This window comes from Trachypithecus francoisi, unplaced genomic scaffold (assembly GCF_009764315.1).
Source record: "Trachypithecus francoisi isolate TF-2019V2 unplaced genomic scaffold, Tfra_2.0 Contig01585, whole genome shotgun sequence".
In the NCBI taxonomy this organism is placed as follows: domain Eukaryota; kingdom Metazoa; phylum Chordata; class Mammalia; order Primates; family Cercopithecidae; genus Trachypithecus; species Trachypithecus francoisi.
This window is the reverse complement of record NW_022681444.1, coordinates 9,926,846-9,946,885: the sequence shown is the minus strand read 5'-3', so window position 1 is coordinate 9,946,885 and position 20,040 is coordinate 9,926,846. Positions and strand designations below refer to the sequence as shown.

Sequence of the window (20,040 nt, the reverse complement as noted above, 5' to 3'; positions counted from 1 at the left end):
ATAGAAGGTAATTGGATCATGGAGGCGGATGGATCATGGAGGCAGATTTCCCCCTTGCTGTTCTAGCGATAGTGAGTGAGTTCTCACGAGATCTGGTTGTTTAGTTCTCATGAGATCTGGTTGTTTAAAACTGTGTGGCACTTCCTCCTTGTTCACTCTCTACTCATGTAAGATGCGCCTGTTTCCCCTCACCTTCAGCTATAATTGAAAGCATCCTGTGGCCTCTCCAGCCATGGTACCTGTACAGCCTGCAGAACCATGAGTCAGTTAAACGTGTTTTCTTTATAAATTGCCTAGTCTCAGGTATTTCTTTATAGCAGTTTAAGAAGAGACCAATGCAATCATTGATAAAATACTATTAACTCTTCTACAGATCTTACTCGTATTTCACCAATTGTCCCAATCGTATCAGCAAAAGAAAATCCTAGCTCACACATTGCACTCAGCTGTCACATATCTTTGGTGTCTTTTAATCCGGAAGAATTTCTTTCTTTTTTTTTTTTTGAGACGGAAGTCTTTTTCTGTCGCCCAGGCCGGACTGCAGTGGCGCTATCTGGGCTCACTGCAAGCTCCGCCTCCCAGGTTCACGCCGTTCTTCTGCCTCAGGCTCCCGAGTAGCTGGGACTACAGCCGCCCGCCGCCGCGCCCGGCTAATTTTTTATATTTTTAGTAGAGACGGGATTTCACCGTGTTAGCCAGGATGGTCTCGATCTCCTGACTTCGTGATCCGCCCACCTCGGCCTCCCAAAGTGCTCGGATTACAAGCGTGAGCCACCGTGCGCGGCCTAATCTGGAAGAATTTCTCAGCCTTCTTTGTCTTTCAGGACACAGATATATACATACATATATATAGAATTTTTTTTTTTTTTTGAGACTGAGTCTCGCTCTTGTTAACCAGGCTGGAGTGCAATGATGCAACAATCTTGGCTCACTGCAATCTCCACCTCCTAGGTTCAAGCAATTTTCCTGCCTTAGCCTCCCGAGTAGTTGGGATTACAGGTGCCCACCACCAAGCCCAGTTAATTTTTTGTATTTTTAGTAGAGATGGGGTTTCACGATGTTGGCCAGGCTGGTCTCGAACTCCTGACTTCAAATGATCCACCCACCTTGGCCTCCCAAAGTGCTGGGATTACAAGCGTGAGCCACTGTATCTGGCCTGACACAGATATTTCTTGAAAAAGTACAGGTCAGTCAGTTACTTTTGTCATGTTTTTCAGTTTGAGTTCTACTGATGTCCTGATTAGATTCAGGTTATGCACTGCTGGCAAGAATATCATGGAGGTCATGTTGTGCTCTTTCTAGTGCATTGTACCAGGAGGTGCGCAACATGTCCCATCACTGGTGATGTTGACCTTGGCCTTTTGGTTAAGCTGGTGTCTGCCATGTTTCTCCACTGTGAAGTCACTCTTAAGTCACTATCCATCCCCCCTTATTTTTACGTTAATGAATTGTTTAAAATTTTTGGTAAAATATGCATGACATAAAATCAACCATTTTCACTGTTTTTAAGTGTCCAGTTCTGTGGACAATCACATTGCTCAAGTACAATCACATTGCTGAACAGCCATCACCACCATCCAGTTGTAAAACTTTTCCAAGTCTGTACTCTTTAAGTACAGACTTAAAGGTGGCTCTTTGCAGTATTATGCTGAAATCTTCCTCTCTACAGCTTTCCTACAACTGGTTCTTGTTATTGCCACTAGTTAACCAAGGATGACTCTTGTCTCGGGTTGACATGAAGGTGAGTTGAAGGTGACAGTCATGACCTACCTCCTGCTCTTCTATGCTCCAAGCTATGCAACCGCAGCTCCTCTAAGGAAAGAACATGAGGACTTGGGCAGGTTCCCTTTGGTAAAAAGGTAATAAATTTTCGGAAGCCTGTCTATAGCCAACAGGACAAAGAGACATTGAATTTTTCCATAAAGCCAGATTTGGCCAAAATGGTTTTGTTTAAATCCCAAACCTTCTCTTTCTTCCACAACCTCTGTGCTATGTATGTTATTTCCAGAGGTGTGTGCTTCACTGTAAACCAGCTACCATTCTACTTTCTGTCTCTAACATTTTGACTACTCTAAGCACCTCTTACAAGTGGAGTCACACAGAATTTTGTCTTTTTGTGACTGCCTTATTTCACTTAGCATAATGTCTTCAAGTTTCCTCCAGATAGCATATGTCAGAATTTTCTTGCTTAAGCCTGAAGAATATTTCGTTGTATGCCAATATCACACTTTGCTTATTCATCAGTTTATGGACACTTGGGTTGCCCCTGCCTTTTGGCTATTTGGTGAATAATGCTGTTATGAACATGTGTACAAGTATTGAGTCCCTGCTTTCACTTCTTTTGGTTATGCGCCCAGAAGTGGAATCTCTGGATCATTATTTTCCTCTTCTTAATTAATAAGCATCTTGGGGGACAATACTTTGAGATTACCTGAAAAACCTGTTATTTTTCTGACACTTTCACCCACTACTGTTAGCATCCATCGATTTCTATCTGAATCAATTATTCTAATGGTTGTCAAATGACAATTTTCTAATTCTATCACTCTTTCTGCGTTTATGAGTTGGCATTCTACTAGAAAGAAGAAACTTCCCTTCTCCCCCCTTTATTTATGAATATGGACTCATTTTATTGAATGGGCTACGCTCCTTTCCTTTTTACACTATTGCTCTGAGCAATTCTTTTCCCTATGATTCCCCAGAATGCAAGTTTGGAGAAATGCGGGAACTTTCCGTATTTCTTTGTTACCATGAAACAAACGGAGAGTGCAACCTAACTTCCCCAAGTTGAAAAAAATCATTTTCCTGCCCACGCATTAGTTTGGCTCAAGGGGAAACCCTTTTTCGAAAGTGCTTTCTGGGTAGCCCCGCGCGAACTGCATTTCCCAGAGGTCTTCGGAGTTACGTCATCAGCGAGCGCGGCTTTTTGCTGGCGAAGCCGGCTTTGGAGAGCTGCTGTGGCGGCGGCAACATGGCGGACGTGATAAATGTCAGTGTGAACCTGGAGGCCTTTTCCCAGGCCATTAGTGCCATCCAGGCGCTGCGCTCCAGCGTGAGCAGAGTGTTCGACTGCCTGAAGGATGGAATGCGGAACAAGGAGACGCTGGAGGGCCGGGAGAAGGCCTTCATTGCGCACTTCCAGGACAACTTACATTCGGTCAACCGGGACCTCAAGTAGGTACCGGCTGCAGGGGCCGGGGTCGGGGACCGGTCCCGCTCCGACCCTGCCCCTACGTCGCTCGAGTCTTCCCAGGCAGGGGCTGTTCTCCATTTCCCTTGATCCCTGTTCTTTCTCTTCGTGCTCTCCAAGCCTCTGCCTGCCTCTCAGGGACACCTTATCACCATGCCCGCTTTCTCGTCCGGCTTCTCCTGGCCTCCTGGTCCTGTTTGTCTCCCGCCATTCTCGACCTCTTCTGTGGCGGTTCCATTCCTGACAAGGAGGCATGCTCTTCCTATGAAGTTCCGCTTCTCTGAGCTTGGCAGGTTTCTCACCTGTAGGCCTTCTGTGCCCCATCACGTCTGATCCGAATGTAGTGATAGTACAGACAGGACCTGATCAATCCGCTCCAAACCCAAGTGCACCCGATCTGATTAGCCCCAATTCCCTGGCCCTGAACTTGGACTTTATCAGTTCCATCACCACCCACCGGCAACCACGACGAAACAGACCAGGCCTTGAGCTATCTTCCCCCTTTCCCCTGCCCTCTCCCAAACCACCTGATCAGTTTCCTCACTCCCACTCTCACTGCACCTGTTCAGTTCCTTCCGCAGTAGAAACCTAATTTTCAGTCTCCTAACCAGTTTACTTACTTATGCTTAACGCCCCTGCTTCTTAATTTGTAGTCTTTTAGGGTTAAGGATTCCACTTTTCCTAGTCTTTCTTACAAAGCACCTTCTTCACTTATACTTTACAAGTGTTGTAAGAATTAAATGAGAGGATGTTTGCAAAGGGCCTGGCACATAGTCGGCACTTCTTGATTGCTTAGGTCCTGAACTTGCCTTCTCTTTTATAAGAGAGTCAGTCCTTCCCAGGAAAGTTAGAATTTCAGGATTTTTGCCTTTTACTTCTCAGAACTGATCTGAGTAGGGGAAAGCATTTGGTGAGCTAGTCATCCTTTGATTTCTGGACTGGTTGGATTTTTGTTTTTTCAACTTGGTCTCCTTAGTAACCAGATGGAAAGAGGAGGTAGGATGGAGGAGGAGGTGGAGGAGGTGGCCAAATGATGGGTGCCTTTTTGTTTTCCCCCAAGTAGTTGCCATAAATCACACACCCGTCCTCAACGCCCACATCCGCTTGCTGTTCTCTGGCACAGCGCCGAGCACCAGTTAATACTTTCCCTGCTTCGGGGGATGCACTGGCTGTTCTTCCCTACCTTCTATTTTCTTTCCATTTTCTCTCCGAGTTACTTTCCTTTGTAATGTTCAGGATATTATAACCCTTCACCATTTTAAATAGAAACTTTAAGAGTGCTGACATTATCCCTTTGCCGTCTTAAATCTTTGTACAGTAGTGCCAAGAAGAAGGTGGCTGATGATTCCAAAATGAATGTGGCATAAGAAGCTGTTCCTAGAGAGTCTTTTGTTGGCAGTTTGGGACTGGCCCCTCAGAATGTACTCCTGGAATGTGCTCTTGTTGGCTCGCTTTCCGAAGCTTCTCGAGGGTTTTCCTGCTAGACTGAAGTGTGTGTGTTTGACACAGCCCCCTCGGTGGTTCCCATTCCATTTGTTTATTTTATCTCTTCTTTGTTTTGTTAAGTTTTGCCATCTGTGAAGCATCACGTACAAATCTATCCCTATGTGAATGATAAATAATCATCATTTATTCAGGTACTTGCTGTTCTGCCAAGTGTAATGATCTGCACGTGAGTCTGAAAACGCTTAGTGAGAGGCCGTGTTATGCCACATTTCAAAATTCCAGAAAGTCTTGTCCCCACTGCAGAGATGAATTTGAGTTGTTCAATTCTGATTGTGGGAGTCTTATTGATTCTAGTGCCCTTATGTTTTTTTCTTCCTTTGGAATGGCACCAGGAAGCTCTGTTTTAAAGTCAGATAAACTCTCATTTAGGGTTTTGTTTGTTTGGTTTTTTGTTTTTGTTTTTTTTAAGTGTCCCAAATATTTTTTAACCTTTCAAAAAGTGTTTCTTCTTAAGGGACTTCTGATGGATGGTTTGAAGAGCAGTCTTTGATCCTGGGGGTTGGCTTTACCTTGGAGTGTAAGTGGGCTTAGGTTTATTTGCCTTATCTCTTTGCTTTTCAGTGAGCTGGAACGTCTGAGCAATCTGGTAGGCAAGCCATCTGAGAACCATCCTCTTCATAACAGTGGGCTGTTAAGCCTGGATCCTGTGCAGGACAAAACTCCTCTCTATAGTCAACTCCTTCAAGCATATAAATGGTCAAACAAGGTAAGGGAGATGTAATAAATGGAACTAATATATGGAAAGCCAAGTTTTCTTATATTCCATAAATGCAGAAAGCAAGAGTAAGTTTTTATTGCTTGTTATGTTCTTGATTCAGCATGGAGTTATAGAGTTGGAAGTTATAGAATTTTTCTGTAATCTATTTTGTAGTCCTTTGAAGTCTTTGGGGATTCATGATGCTCAGGTGATTACATATTAAAAATTCTGACTCAGGTGTATTTAACCTGGAGACCGGGTATAGGGAGCAACTCTCATGAACCCCTTAAAATTATATGCAGTGTGTTGTGATATGTGCATGTGTATCTGGGGAAGGCTTCCTAGCTTTCATCAGGTTCACAGAGGAATCTGTGGCCCCCAGGAGGTGTCTAAATGTTTAGCTGCGAACATTATGTTCTTGTATTGTCTTTTCCTCTCACAGATGGATGAGCATCACTACAATACCGTTTGTTCGATGACTCTCTAATTACTTAGATGCTACCTAAGGGAGATTTTTCTTAACATGCTCTGTAGAGTTTGATATTCATGATTTGTTTCAGCAGGCAGGCCTGTGGCAGAGACCCTAGGACAGCTGTAAGTGGAAAACTAAACTGTAGTTGAAAAATAACAGAAACAGTTAGGCTCATGAATCTGGAAATAGTTCGTTTGTTTATGAACAAGTTCCTTTTGTTTGGGTGCTATGTGTTGTGGCGTGCATGTGTGTACAGGCTTTTTATGTTGATAGGGAACTAGAATATATATATACTTTAGGAATGATTTTGGAAGCTTTTTAATTATACTGTGCTGCCTCTTTGAATAATTGTTGTTAGAATTGTTAGTTGTTTAACTGTATGCAGGGTTGTGCCCCCTCCAGTAATCCATTGCCATTTTCTTCTTTTCGGTGGTTTTTTTCCCCTTAGGTCTTGGATAAGAGATAAACCTTGAGAGTTTTCCTGGTGTGCAGAATTTTTTCTTTGAATTTCTCTTTGAGGGTGTTTTAGTATTCTTTGGTTTGAAGTGGAACCCTGGGAGCTGCATTTGTGATTTAGGAAGGTGATTTATCATGAGTTACTAAAGAAAGAACTTGAACCTTGAATGCATACATGTAGCCTATAAGGCCTTTCCCCAAAACTCTGGGCTGCCAGTGACAGAAACCCAGCTGGGTCTAGATTTAGCCAAAAAAAAAAAAAAAAAAAAAAGAAAAAAGGCATGGGGGGACTTCACTGGTTCAAGGAACTAAAATGTTCAGGGAGTTACTTGTGTGTGACTGAGCTCAGGAGGATCAGGGTGCTTGGGTGGTGTGGCAGGAACGTCACTCTCCTGCCCTCTCTAGGACTGCTTTCCTTTCTTGGGCTGATGCTCTCCAAGGGGTAAAAAACATGGCTCAGCAGTTGTGGGTATACATAGTTCTTTTTTTTTTTTTTTTTTGAGACGGAGTCTTGCTCTGTGGCCCAGGCTGGAGTGCAGTGGCCGGATCTCAGCTCACTGCAAGCTCCGCCTCCCGGGTTCCCGCCATTCTCCTGCGTCAGCCTCCCGAGTAGCTGGGACTACAGGCGCCCGCCACCTCGCCCAGCTAGTTTTTTGTATTGTTAGTAGAGACGGGGTTTCACCGTGTTAGCCAGGATGGTCCCGATCTCCTGACCTCGTGATCCGCCCGTCTGGGCCTCCCAAAGTGCTGGGATTACAGGCTTGAGTCACTGCGCCCGGCCGGTATACATAGTTCTTATACCTGGTGACCTCCCAGTGTCCATGTCAGGCTCTGAAAAAGGATTCTGGCCCAAACTTGATAGGTGCCCTCTGAGATGGTTCATTGCATCCATGGGTGGGATCCTCAGCTCAGAGCACCTGAAACACAGGAAATGGGGCTCCTTGGAGTTGGGAGAGAGGGAATTCCCAGAAAGGATGGATGCAGGGCAGATAAAGAAATCACAGATGTCTGTTGCAGTTTTTTTAGGCCAGACGTGGGACTGTTCCAGCTCCCCACAGATAGGTGTTTGGAAAAGGAAGCCATGTTGATGTATCCTGTGGGTAAAGTTCTCGAAATAGGGTACAGTGATAAGGACTGTTCAGTGGTGGGAAGATTCAGGCTTCTGATCTCAAAACCATGAGTGAGTGGGACACTTCATGGAAATGACTAGTCTTACGTTGAAGTGATGACACTGAATTTTTGAATGAAGGTAGTTTAATCACTGAATTGTTCCGCTATTAGAAGTTTCTACTTCGGCCGGGCGCGGTGGCTCACGCCTGTAATCCCAGCACTTTGGGAGGCCAAGGCGGGCAGATCATGAGGTCAGGAGATCAAGACCACGGTGAAACCCTGTCTCTACTAAAAATATAAAAAAAATTAGCCGGGCGCAGTGGCGGGCGCCTGTGGTCCCAGCTACTCGGGAGGCTGAGGCAGGGGAATGGTGTGAACTGGGAGGCGGAGCTTGCTGTGAGCCGAGATCACACCACTGCACTCCAGCCTGGGTGACAGAGCGAGACTCTGTCTCAAAAAAAAAAAAAAGAAGTTCCTACTTCAACCCCTACCCTTGCCCCACAGTGGAAAATAGGTTGTATTAAGGAAAAGAAATGTTATGTATTATGTATGTGGAACTTCTTGTGCTGGAAATGCTACAGGTTAAAAATATCTGTATGCATTTATCCCAGATTATAAATCTCCTATGAGCAATGTGAGGGGGTGTCGAGGCTGCAGCCGTGTCCTCGGCCTGCTGAGGTTCGGCTCCTGTAAAGTAACTATGTTCTTTCACCAGCACGAGAGAACGGTTAAGAGACTCAGCCCCTTATTTTAGAGGTGAGCAAACTGAGGCCCAGTGAACTGACCTGTTTACAGCTCCCCAAGCTAGGCCAGAATGTGGGTTTCCTGACCTGGTTCAATGTTCTTTCCTCAGAACTTGATGTTTTAGTCCAGTTTTGCTTCAGGTTTTCAACTGTAGAAAACATTTTTTTTCCCCGTTTACTTGCATCCTGGAAACAATTCACATTATATTTTATTCATGAATCGGTATGTATTTTTCTAATTTTTAGTGATTTATCAAAGGGTGGAGATGGCAAATACATGGTACCTGGATTCTTAACCTATTGCTCTTTCTAGGGCAGACATCACTAATCAACTATTGCATTCTTTCCTGCTGAGGCTGTGTGTATATTGGCTTAGAAACCTTGCAACTCTCTGTTCTGGCACTAGGCAGTGACTGCCAATTATTCAGAAGAGGGTGGCAAGGAAAACATGTTTTTTATTTCTATTATAGCAGATAACGTCCTGTGCGACTATTACTTGTTTATACCTTACCTTTTTCTACAAGGGATTTAAAATAGATTGTAAGAATACACAAAACGCTGAAAGAAAAGCGGGAAAACAAGGATGAGGAAGCCTATATACATTTCTTTAATAAGCACAAGAAGTAGCCTCAAGAAATAAGCCAGTACTCTAATTTCCAGCTGGGGACATGGAAGAAGCAAATAATTAATTATATGTGTTTATCTTGCCTTTCCTACAAATGAAAAGAGCTTTTTAATTGCTAAAGCTTTCATCGTTCAACGTTCATCGTTCAAAAGAGTTTAAACCAGTAAGTGCGTTAATATGTTAAGTGAAGTTTGGGGTAACTTGCCAATGTCAGCTCTATGCACTATTGGCTAAGAATTGAAGGACATATGAGAAAGGCTTTGATACCCACCCATTATGAGATGAACTTTCTGTTTTATGTGCTGTTGGCTATAGAAAAGTCTCGTTCATGCCTAATGACTAATTATTTTCTTTAGGGGTTTTTGTAATTTTTGTAAAGTCAGTTGGAATATTAATTACATGGTACTTGGCATAATTGTTAGAATAACACGTTTAAAAATTAATCTCATCTAATGGAATGATGTCAAATTGCTGTGAGCAGCACTTCTCCCATACTGAATTGGGGGAAGAATTTAGCTTTTCACTATTATACACCTATAGATAATTGTTCTGAGAAGGATGACAAGCTCTCTTGACTAGGGCAAAAAATAATTGGCATCAACGCTGTCCTTGCTATAAAATAGTCAATGTAGACTTGATAGTGCTTATTATGTTCAGAGATGCGGAGAGTTAACCTGAACTTATTCTGAAGGTCCCCTTTTGAAGGTTTCTGGCATCCTGTCACCAGGCTTTTATTTCTGGCTTTTATTTTTTTTCATTTGTTTATGGCAGGCTACTTGTATATTTGCCTGGAAAAGCAGACTAAGACGTCCGCCTTTCCCTGGCGACATCTGAAGCTGCAAAGACCCCAGAAGTGTCACTTTTTACTGGGCTTGGGAAATGGGCCCAGAGCAAGGTACTGCTGCTACCTTTTTTTTTTTTTTAATGTTTGATTTTTTATTATAGAAAGAGCAGCTTTCTATTCCAAGAATATTCCATTGAAAAGTCTGAAGACATTTCCTCCGTCCTGCCTTCCGGGACCGTTCTTATCAGAATCCAGTTGCTTAATGACTAAGTTATTGCAAAGTTCACTTCTCACATCTATCTCTGAAGGTGCTCTTTTCTGTTTTTGCATCACAGAACTAACAGGGTTGGAATCGTTTTATGTTCCAACGCAGAGCCTTTCCTTTACGGACTCCGTCCTCTTTTAAGGGTAAACTATAAGGCCCAGGGGAGAGACACCATGTCCGTCTTGTTCCTTGCTGGGAGTCCCCAGCACCTAGCAAGGCGCCTGGTACACTGTAATCATTCAGTGAAGATTTGCTGAGTGAATGAAAGAATAAATGAATCGAAGCATTTTCTGTTGAATTTTTAATTTACAACCCTTTTGTGGTTTGCTTGCTTGTATTTTTTGATGAAGTACAGTGAGGGCATTTCCATTTTCAGCCGTTACTGAGAAAGTCAGTTGTGGTGCTTGCAGATGGCAGGAAATTTGGAGATCTTATGATGGAGGCCAGGGCTGGGGGTCATTTGGAAGGCCAGAGTGAGGTCACTGGGTGAACCGATGATAAGCTCTTTGAAGGCTGATTGTAGCATTTTTATCCACATCATCTGTCACCTGGTATGCCCTTCTAATGGGACTTGGTGGAAGTTTTTTGGAGTTGCCTGAGTCAGGCTAATTTGAGCTGCTGCACCTGATGTCAGGTGTTCTGTGGCAGCTGTCATTTTGGCAGCAATGTGAAAACTGTCTGGGAAGAGGAAAGTCAACTCCACCAGCCTCTTAGGGTTATCCTACCTTGTGAGTTACCTATAACCAATTTCTGCTCGTGTTTTCCTTCCCACCAGGCCCACCCTTGACTCATTCTTCTCTCCATATAGCTGCTACATGTTCGGGGAACACAGATTCATTCAGAATGTAATAGGAAAGAAAATGACTTAAATGCCCCTCAAAGTTTAATCATCATGACTTTAGGATTGAGCACCCTTCTGGATTGTCCTTTTATTAGCGAAGGTGTTCTTTCACCTAAATCTAACCTGTGTAGTGCCCCATCACTCAAAATGAACTTGCTAGCGTAGTGGGTTGGGCTGTGGTATAGACTGCTCTGGTTAGCATTGAACTCTACACCCTCATCCTCCCTCCCCACCTGCAAACCCTGGATGCCATGGGAGCCATTATGAAAAGAACAGCCAACCAGAGAAAACAATGAAATTCAGCCAGTCTCCTGGACAGCTAGATATATGGTAGGATTCAGAAGTCAAGAAGGTATATCAAAAATATAAAAACCCAGATGTGAGTTCTGGAGTCAAGACTACCTGAGTTCTGATGCAGCTCTGTGCTTATACTTCAGCTCACAACCCTTGATTCAAGGGAAAAAATTCTTTTTGAGTATCAGTTTCCTCATCTGTAGAATGGGGATAATACTAGTATTTGTGTCATAGGGTTGAAGCGAAGATTGAGATAATGCACATCAAATGTCTTAGGATAACTCACACATAGTAAGTGCTAAGTAAATGGTAGTTATAATGACCAGGCATAGTGATAGTACACATGTGTGTTCTCATTTATGGAATGCATGTTACTCATATGTACTCATTTATAGAACATGAGTTACTTGTATGCACGTGTCCTCATGGATTGCGTGTCACTCATATGCCTGTGTACTCATTTATGGGGTGTGTGTTATGCATATGCCTGTGTGCTTGTTCACGGGGTGCATGTTATGCATACGCGTGTGTGCTCATTTATGGGGTGTGCGTTACTTCTGGGCCCATGTACTCATGGGTTGCATGTTACTCATATGCCTGTGTACTCATTTATGGGGTGTGTGCTACTCGTATGTGTGTGTGCTCGTCCGTGGGGTGCGTGTTATGCATGCGTGTGTGTGTGTGCTTGTTGATGGGGTGCATGTATGTGTATACTCACCATGGGGCATGCGTTACTTGTATGCATGTGTGCTCGTACCTGGACACGTGTTACTCATATGCATATGTGCTCATTCAGGGGCGCGGGTTACTCGTGTGCGTGTTCGTTCGTGCAGTGTGGGTTACTTGTATGCGTGTGTACTTGTTCATGGGGCACGGGTTACTCGTCTGCTTGGCGTGCTTGTCCATGGGGTGTGTGTTACTCGCATGTGTGTGTGCTCATGGAGTGTTACTCATATGCGTTTGTACTTATGGGGTATGTGTTACTTGTGTGTGTGCTCATTCATGGGGTGTGCGTTACTCATATGCATGTGTACTTGTTTATCGAGTGGTGGTGTTGCTCAGTGGTTCAGAGCGTAGGCTCCAGAGCCTGACCACTCTGGCTCGCATGCTGTGTTACCTAACAGCTGTGAAGCTAACCTCTCTCTGCTTCAGTGCTGTATTCTCTAAGATGGGAATGGTAATTGTACCCACCTCAGAAAGGTGTTATGAGGACTAAATGAGGTGATACAAGTAAAGCACTTAACCTAGCACAGAGTCAGTACTCTCCAGCGGCTGCTATTATTGTCTGAGGACAATGCTGAGGACAGATTCCAGGCAGTGGTGGCCCATCTTCCAGTGGCTTCTGCTCCCTCACCAGGCCTCCCACACCTGACTTTGGTATTCTCCTGAAGTTCTTCACATTGGAGATTCTGTTGGATAATCAGCACCTTTTCCACTGAGACAGCAATTCACACATTAATATGAATTAATGTGTGGGGGGGCAGTTCTTTCCTCACAGAACCTGGGGGTGGAGGTAAGGGATTGGGGATTTGGTGGGGGGTGTGGGAATCGAGGGGCAGTAAAGGCAGGGCGAGAGTCCTGGGGACAAACCACAGGAGTAGTGGGAGGACTGTGGAGAGGAGGTGAGAAGGGCGTGTTCGGCCCCAGGTGGACATTTGTGCACACCAAAGGGGACTCTTCCCACCTTGGGACTCAGTGAGACCTAGGAAATCAGATCTGTTTTATAGTCTTCTCACCTGGTAGGAAAGGTCCTGTGGGCCGGTCTGGGATTTTTAGCCTTTTTTTTGAGACAGGGTCTTGCTCTGTTGCCCAGGCTGAAGTACAGTGGCACAATCGTGGTTCACTGCAGCTTCAGCCTTATGGGCTCAAGAGATCTTCCTGTGTCAGCCCCCAAGTAGCAGGGACTACAAGCATGCACACCCACGCCCAGCTAATTTTAAAATTTTTTGTAGAGACGGGGTCTCACTATGTTGCCCAGGCTGGTTTCAAATTCCTAGGTTTAAGTCATCCTCCCGCCTTGGCCTCCCAAAGTGCTGGGATTACAGGCGTGAGCCACCACGCTCGGCAAGCCCTGTTTCTTGAGGACAATATCTGAACACAAAGGCTAATTTAGAACATTTGGATTCTCTCCAGGTTGTAAACTGGGTGCTTGTTATCAGCAGGGCTCTGGAGTCAGACTTCATTGGGTCTCAATCCTCATCCCCCTTTTCCCAGCTTTCTCATTTGGGATGAGTTGCAGAACGTGCCTTTGCCTCAGCCCCCTCATCAGTTCCATGTGGATAACAGTAGCTTCCACCTTCCAGAGCTGTTGTGGGGACTAAGGCATTGAGCACATTTGAGGGACCTAGGCTGGTGTCCAGTGTGGCACGCTTGCAGCGACTGTCCTTTATTCTTGCTCATTTTAATATGAACGGTAAAGCTGCGCCTGGCGGTGTGCAGTCAGGAGAACTCTGGACGGAGCATTCTAGAGAGCACTCTTCAGTCTTGGCCGTCCACTGTCCTGCTCTGTGGCCTCATGCCAGTGGCTTTCCCCGCCTGGGTTGCAGCTTCCTTGTCGGTAGGATGAAGGGTTGGGCTGGGTGATCTCTTCAGTCCCTTCCAGCTTTGCCCTGCAGAGGTTCATCGGAGTCATCAGTGCATTTCTGTGGTCGTGGAAACAAAAGTGTAATCCGAGGAATGGAGAGTATTTCCACCTCTTCAGCTCCAGTCCAGTAATGTTTCTGAAGTACACACAGCCTTTGTGTATGCTCCAGAGCATCTCAGAATATCCCTGAGTGCAGAATGGAGCAGCAGCCCCCAGGGACTTTAGTGGAACATTACCTTGCAAAGGTTCTGCAGACAGCATTCGCCTCTTGTAACACACCATGGGTAAATGTTACTGAAAATCAAGCCATACCCCTATCATTCGAAACGGTTTCTATCCCAAGGCTTTGGCCCAATTCCATGTCTTTATGTTCTACTTATTAGTTGTGGTTTCTGAAAATAGTCACTTTATTGTTGCCTGGAATCAGGTTTGTGACTCCCTCATTCTTTTCTGTAAAAGAGCAGGAACTGTCTTTGGAAGGCTCACTAGCCGGCCCCAGGGAGGCTGCTGGACGTGTGTCAGCCTGCCCCCTGGGAGCCCCTGGCCGTGGGGACTCACACTGATTCCCTGCTTGACTCTCTTCTATCAGCCTTTTCTGGGATGATCAGGTTTGTGTGGTCTGTCCAGAGCCTTCTGTAGATTGTAACCAGAGCCTATAAAGGGCATTTTCTCTTCTCTTCCAGGAATGTTAAGTAGAAAGGAAATTGTCTCCTGTCATTTGTCCTTATGCAAAATTGTACATTGGTGGTGGGAAGGAAGCATATCATTACATGTACAGAAGCCTCCCGTTTTCCTGTCTTCTCTCTTCATGGTGGTTTGGGCTGGGAGAAGGCCGCCGGGTTATTAGTGCTTCTCTCCCTTCTCTGGGCCATCTCATCTGTTCTGTGGCTGCACTTGCAAGCCACACGCAGTGACATCTAACTCCATCACCAGGCTGGCTCCCTCCCCCGATATCCAGACCCATGTATCAAAGGGCCCAGCTGGACAGCTGCCCTTGGAGACTCACAGGCCTCTCAGACTGAAGCAGTTCAGAACTGAAATCCTCACCCCCACCACCAACCCGCTTCTCGTGGTGGAATGCCTTAGCCAGCCACCTGCCCAGATCCCTGGGTGTCATCTGTCGCTTCTGCCTGTCCCTCACACCCTCTGACAGATCTATTCATTCCCCCTCTTCACAGCCTCTCAGGTCTTTCCTCTCCATCTTGACTGCTGCTGCCTCTCCCCGGGCCTCCATTATTGCTCAGGGCAATGCCGCAGCCTCCCCACTGGTTTCTGGCCTGTAGTCTACCCTTTCTAATCTATTTTCCACTCTGCAGCTCTCGAGGGATCTTTAAAACGTAGAGATCTGATTTTGTCACTCTTCAGTGATTTCCTCCCTCTCTCTTAGGATGAATTCCAGCTCCCTCGCTGGCGCTTGGAGGCTTTCTAGTAATAATACACGGGAGCCCGAGTCCTTTGGCCGGCTTACCTCGCCTCAGTTTCCTCATCTGTAAAATGCCACAAATAATCCTGCCTCTTACGGTAGCAGAGAGGATGACATGAATATTGCATGCGAGTGTGTGGCCCAGGGGAGTGTCTGTACATGACCTGTTGACCGTTAGCAGCCCCAGCGCAGGCCTGTTGTCGTGGTCTGTTGTCGTCGTTGTGGTCTGTTGTCATCGTCGTGGTCTGTTGTCATCGTCGTGGTCTGTTGTCGTCGTGATCTGTCGTCGTCGTGGTCTGTTGTCATCATGGTCTGTTGTTGTCATCATAGTCTGGCACCACTTGTTCTTCTAGCTTGTTTCCTCCCTCCCTTCTTGTAGGGGGAAGAAACTCTTTTTATTATGAAAACTTTTTATTATGCAAAATTTCAAATATACACAAAAGTGAGAGTAGCTTCAACCATTAAGAACATTTTGGGCCGGGCGCGGTTGCTCACGCCTGTAATCCCAGCACTTGGGAGGCCGAGGTGGGCGGATCATGAGGTCAGGAGATCGAGGCCATCGTGGCTAACACAGTGAAACCCCGTCTCTACTAAAAAATACAAAAAATTAGCCGGGCGTGGTGGTGGGTGCCTGTAGTCCCAGCTACTGGGGAGGCTGAGGCAGAAGAGTGGTGTGAATCTGGGAGGCAGAGCTTGCAGTGAGCTGAGATCGCACCACTGCACTCCAGCCTGGGCGACAGAGAGCGAGCCTCTGTCTCAAAAAATAAATAAATAAATAAAGAACGTTTTGCTAAACTTGTTGCATGTATTTCCCCGTCTCTCCCCACGCTTGCTTGCTTTTTTGGTGGGGAGACGAGGACTGGAGTCCATATGTGAAAATGGAGCCCAGACATCCTGCATTTCGTCTATGGAGACTTTAGTGCACAGCTTCCTCTCTCCCCACTTTCCCTGCTCTTCTTCTTATTGCCACTTCTAGTCTACAGAATTAATTGCGGTTCCCCAAGGGGCCATCATCTCTTCGTCTTGGGGCCTTAGCACTTGTTCTTCCTCCTCTTTTCTTTCTGTGGAAAACTCTTAGTCATTCAAGTCTCAGCTTAGTTGTTACCACCTCTGGGAAGCCAGGCTTTGAGATGCATCCAAATTAGGTGTTCCCTGTGTTTACCCCATGATTGCCTTTACTTGTCTGTTTTCCCTGCAAGATGAAGGCTTCTCCTGTATTAGCACTGAGGCTTTGGCCCAGTTACCTAACACCTGCTGGACTGTGAAACGGGCATGGCGCTGATCTCACAGGGCTGTTCTAAGCATCTAACTGGAAAATGTATGTCAAGTTTCCAGTGCAGGGTTGAACACACAGTGGCATTTAATAAATGGTCATTATTGGTATTAATGATTTCCAAGTGTGCAATAAAACAGTATTTGAATGGAATTAAAATGGAGCCTCTGAATCTCTTCCTCTGTCAGTTTTAGATTGTGGTTTCTTTTCCTCCTGCATCTGCCTCCGTTTGCATCACCTTAACTTTCTCAGATTTTGGTTGTGGCTATTGTCAGGTGCAGGAGCACTGAGAGGCAGGAGGCCTGGGAGTGAGTGCCAGAAGGCTTCCTCTCCAGTTCTTTGGCTACTATGTGCTTTTATTTTTATTTTTATTATTTTTTTTCATTTTCTTTCTAGCAATAGAAGATTCCCAAACTACGCTCTTTGCTAATCTTAGGGATTCTCTGCACTGGCTCAGGACTTCTGGCCTGTGTGCGGGAGGGGAGCTTGGGCATCTGTTTTGCCTCCTGTTCTCTGCACTTTTCTTTGGCTTCTGGAACTTGCTCTCTGCATTTCCTTTGCTGTAGTCACTTACTTGTTTTGGGAGGCACCAGCTTACCACAGTGTCTTGGGCTCGGTGAGACTTATTGTTGCCAGGGTCTTGGCTCAGCTTCTGCTTTTCCTTGCTGACCTCTCCAGGTGAAGAGAACTTCCTAAGACCCTCACATCACACAGGAGACGGGTTGCTCATCTAGTACTTGCTGTTGGGAAGTCAAGAACTTTGTTGTCTTTTTGTCACATTGTCAAACTTGTTTCAACCCTGGGATTGGAGGCTGTGTCTGAAGTCTCCTCCAGCCTCATCTGTGGCTGCTCTGCGAGATGCACCCGGGTCAGCTGCAAGGAGCCTGCAGAGGTCAGCTGTGCCCTGCTGCTCGCCACGCCTCCGCCTGGAATGCCTTGCACTTTTGCGAATGCATTTTCTCCTCCAGCCCTCTTCAAGTGTCTCTTCGATGACGACCAAGCAGAGCTTAGCTCGGCCGGCTTTGCCCCACAGCCTCTGGGCAGTCACGCTGACCACACTGCGGCTGCCTGCTCTCTGGGTCTGGCCCTGTTCTCCAGGGTGGGGACTGGAGTCATCTTGGAATGGCCGGCTCTGAGTACAGAGCAGGCACGCCGTAATGGAGCAGCTCCTCTGCCATCTTTCCAAGCACACTCCAGGGACTGTACTTCCTTGGACTGTTAGGGGACCTTGGTGACGAGGTTGGGCATCACATCTCATTTGATAGAGAGTGACTTGTCCGAGGCCATGCTGCTAGCCCTCTAACTGGGACCAGCAGTATTTGGCAGCTATAAAAGGGAATGTCAGTAGAATGTCCAGAAAAGCAGAGAGGTTTCTTCTACCATTGAGGCCCATTAAGATACTGACTTTTCCCCTGGGTGGCCCCTATCAGTACAGCAGGACCAGTGGTCTGTCCACGTGATATACCAAAGGGAATCATTGGGGACAGGTGTGATCCACAGACAGCCATGTGGGGCCCAGCCCGGGCATGGACACAGCTTAGAGGAATTGCCCTGACCTTTATGAGGAAGGCAGCTGCAGGCCTCTCAGATTCGGGAGCGGCAGGCACCCTTGTGTGCGTTAACCTCTAGCTATGATAAGTTGGGATCTGAGCAACTCACTGGCATCTTTGCAGGGCGTCTCATGAAAGAGAAAGGTACTGCCCAGGAGCCCCTTACTGGGGTGGAAGGGGACACCAAAGAATGGCTGTGTCAAGACAGGCACCACCCCTGCACCTTTTTGTTTTAAATAGGGTTTGTACTTGGTCGCCCATTGGGTTCATAAGATGAGATACTCGCCGCTCTTCTCCTTTCCCTGTTTGTGTGTGTCTGTGTGTTTTAGCACTGGAGGGTTATGGTAGACCACTGTTATTTTTAGTCAGTAGGCTTCTCTGATTATTGATTACTTATCAGTAGTTCCCACCACTGTGTGTTCTGGTCTTGGCTCTCTCTGGATGCCGCTAAATGTGTTAACTTTTAAAGGGTGAGAGTCTGTAGGTTTTGAATGTGTATATGCATTAACGTGTGAGAAGATGGTCGCACTTGCTACCAGTGTGCTAATTCTTAATCATTTCCAAACTGTGTTTTTGGATAGTGTGCTTTTTGCTAGGAAATATCCAGTGCATCCAGTCAATGCGCATTTATTGAGCACCTCCTACATTCCAGGTGCTGTTCTAACACAGTGAATGAAGCCAGTAAGTTCCCACCTTCGTGGTCAGCAGAGGAGTAAAGTGCCCAAAGCACCTGGTTTTAGTAATAATTTCTGGCCCTACTGCTTGTCTTTTTTTTTTTTTTTCCTTAACCAGTGGCCTTAAATGCCTCAGTTTACCAGTCCTTACTGTCAGAACGGAACATGACAGAGTGCCGGGTGACTTAAATCGGCAAATGTAACTTATCTAAAGCAGTGTCTGAACATGAAGGAAATTTTGTCTTGCTATCCTGGTATCTTAAATATCGCCCACTTTTTATAGCATGGTGCATTTTAATTCTGCTCCACACTTAATGCAAATGCAGATGTATTGTTAGCGATATACCCTTTCTGGCTTATTTGCCCTTGGCTTGGCACCAGTTTGCCTTTATCCTTTTCTAGCCTAAGGCTGTGCTCACTTTAAGGAATTCTCATTGATTGGAAGAGAACACTATGTATCTTATATTTATGGCCCATCGAGGAAAAGCAACCACTCAGTCAGCTTTCGGGTTCCATCAACCTCAGACCTGACTCAGTTGGTCTGTTTCTATCATGAGATAACTTTCTACATGTTCTTTGAGATATGTATTGGTGACTCTGTAGCAAAGAAGCTACACATTTGTTATTCCTTGTATTTCGAACTGGGTCTGTTTACATCTCTAGATCCCCAAAGACTGATTTTGGCCGTGTGTGAGACAGGCCTTATTCCCTGACTTCAGCACCTCCTCCGGGCATGGTGGGTTCCCGGATGCTCTGTATTCTCTTGGTGTGTCCGACCACCCACCTGCTCTTCATCCAGTCATCCAATCATAGCAAGATTTATCTACCTTGCCATTTAAAATCACACTTGGTGTTCGGCATGTTTCCCAGAATTGAATGCATTGATTCAAAATACTACATCATCCATGTTGTTTGTGATGAGAATTGGAATCACCCAAGTTTCACGATAGACTGAATTCTTGATGTCTTAGTGAGCAGAAAATGACGAAGTGACCATTGAGGAGCTTTGTTTAGTGACAAGGCGGAAGTACGTTTTCCTTCCAGTGTCTCCATGATAGTTTCTGTGTGCTTTAGATCCTCTCCAAGTTTCTTCCACTTCACCTGCCAAATGACTTTGAAGACACTCCTTTTTCCAGGTGGTGAATGCACCTAGATCGGTCTGGCATATAGTAGGCGCCCAGCAGGTCTAAGTTTTTCTCTCATTACCCCAAGCTCCCATCCGCCATTCCCCCTGCCCCTGAACACTTGAGCGATGGAGGTGTTCCTGCCTAACTAGATTCCCTTCAGACTCGGCTTGGATAGCATACATACCAGCTCCAAATGCCTTTAAAATGTTTAAGAAACTAGCAGAGGATTATGGAGGCCAACATTCCTCTATCCCTTGTTTTTCCCAGTCTAAAACAGAACAGTCCGTGTTAATTTTAATTGCTTGGATGAGCTCAAACATTGAGATTTTAATGCATTTTCACAGTAGCTCAGACAGCATAACCACATTATCCTGCTGGCAGTTGGTTGGAATCCTTGGCCAAAACGTTGTACTTGGGGACCTCAGC

The 20,040-nt window shown here is 45.7% G+C and overlaps 1 protein-coding gene across 5 annotated transcripts in view; it reads left to right on the top strand.

Moving 5' to 3' along the window:
• The first annotated feature begins 2,931 nt into the window (after window positions 1–2,931).
• The window catches only part of MED27 (mediator complex subunit 27), a 216,232-nt gene continuing 199,123 nt past the window's right edge, over window positions 2,932–20,040 (top strand). For all 5 annotated transcript variants that reach the window (XM_033194605.1, XM_033194600.1, XM_033194590.1 and 2 more), the window contains exons 1-2: window positions 2,932–3,174; window positions 5,258–5,402. In XM_033194605.1, the coding sequence (XP_033050496.1) occupies window positions 2,972–3,174; window positions 5,258–5,402 (348 nt within the window). In that variant the 5' untranslated portion in view covers window positions 2,932–2,971. The remainder of the gene's footprint in view (window positions 3,175–5,257; window positions 5,403–20,040) is intronic.